The sequence below is a fragment of the Pongo abelii genome, chromosome 22 (assembly GCF_028885655.2).
Source record: "Pongo abelii isolate AG06213 chromosome 22, NHGRI_mPonAbe1-v2.0_pri, whole genome shotgun sequence".
NCBI lineage: Eukaryota > Metazoa > Chordata > Mammalia > Primates > Hominidae > Pongo > Pongo abelii.
Window position 1 is genome coordinate 22,023,109 of NC_072007.2, and position 1,650 is coordinate 22,024,758.

At 46.8% G+C, this 1,650-nt stretch overlaps 1 gene segment (V, D, J or C); it reads left to right on the forward strand.

The window, feature by feature from the left end:
- Positions 1 to 448: 448 nt before the first annotated feature.
- Positions 449 to 924, forward strand: LOC100937985 (immunoglobulin heavy variable 1-24-like). The segment is given in 2 exon segments: positions 449 to 494; positions 580 to 924. Coding segments are annotated over 2 exon segments (363 nt in total).
- The last annotated feature ends 726 nt before the right edge of the window (positions 925 to 1,650 follow it).

Genomic DNA, 1,650 nt, shown 5'->3' on the forward strand with positions numbered 1-1,650 from the left:
TGAGGGGTGGTTTTACTAATTCAATGGGTGTTACTGTGCGGAGACACACTCATCCCAGAAGTTAGATGTGCAGAGGGCAAGGCTCAGGAAAAGTTCAGGTAGACGGTGAGCCATATGAACAGGGAATCACGTTGAGGACCATGTCCTGTGAGATTCTGGCTTTCTGTGAGAGGAGTTCTGTCTTCATGGACTTCTGGGTATGTCAGAGGACAAATATCATTAAACAAAGTTCAGGGCAGGGAGCTCAGCACCCCACTGTGGCGTGGTCCACGTGTCACCTATCTTCTTCCTCAGGGTGGTGCGGCCTGAGTTATGAAAAACCTGCCTCATGAATATGCAAATGCAGTGGTGTCTACCGAGGTAAATACAGATCTGTCCTTGCCCAGAAAGCATCACACAACAACCACATCCCTCCCCTAAAGAAGCCCCCAGAGCATAGCACCTCACCATGGACTGGACCTGGAGGCTTCTCCTCTTGGTGGCAGCAGCTACAGGCAAGAGAATCCTCAGTCCCAGGGCTGATGAGGGGACTGGGTTCAGTTAAGTGGGGTCTCATCCACTCCTCTGTCCTCTCCACAGGCGCCCACGCCAAGGTCCAGCTGGTACAGTCTGGGGCTGAGATGAAGAAACCTGGGGCCTCAGTGAAGGTCTCCTGCAAGGTTTCTGGATACACCCTCACCGAATTATCAATGCACTGGGTGCGACAGGCTCCTAGAAAAGGGCTTGAGTGTATGGGAGGTTTTTATCCTGTAGATGGTGAAACAATATACGCACAGAAATTCCAGGGCAGAGTCACCATGATTGAGGACACGTCTACAGACACAGCCTACATGGAGATTAGCAGCCTGAGATCTGAGGACACGGCCGTGTATTACTGTGCAACAGACTCAGTGTGAAAATGCACATCCTGAGAAAGTCAGAAACCCTGAGGAAGGAAGCAGCTGTGCTGGGGCTGAGGAGATGATGGGATTTATGAGGTTTAAAAGTATTTAGAAAATGGGTTAAGTAATTGAGTAAAACAGCAATGGAAAGATGTGTACACTGTCATTCTGCAGGAATAGTATTTTCAACTGTCACCCTATAAGTAACACTCACACAGTGGGAAAGGCAACAATCAATCAAGCTGATGCAAACATTCCCATGGAGGCTTTGTGGGGACATAAATTTTAAAATTGGATGTATAAATCATTAGAAACAGGATTGCTTGATCTCATGGTAAGACTAAATATAATTTCCAAGAAGTGGCTGAAATTTCTTCCAAAATACCTTTGCCCTTCCTTTTACATTGAATTTATTTTAAAGGAGTTTTAGGATCACAGCAAGTTTGAGTAGAAGAAACAGAGTTCCCATGCACTCCTGCCCCCCCACGCTCAGCCTTCTCTGCTATCAACACCCTGCACCAGTGTCATAAATCGGTTACAGCAGATGAATCTCCACAGACACATTGGTTGTTTCCTTTTCTGGTGGTCCCTAGTATAACAAGCCTCAACTATCTTGAAGCACCCCAGTTTCAAGTGGATTCTTCAAGTGGGTTACTGGGAATGATGCCAGGTAGAGGGAAAGTGGGTGGGGCCATTCCTCTTTGCACTCTTTCCTCAAGGATCCATAAAATGTACATTTACATGGAGCTCCTCTTTCTCCTGGTTTTAT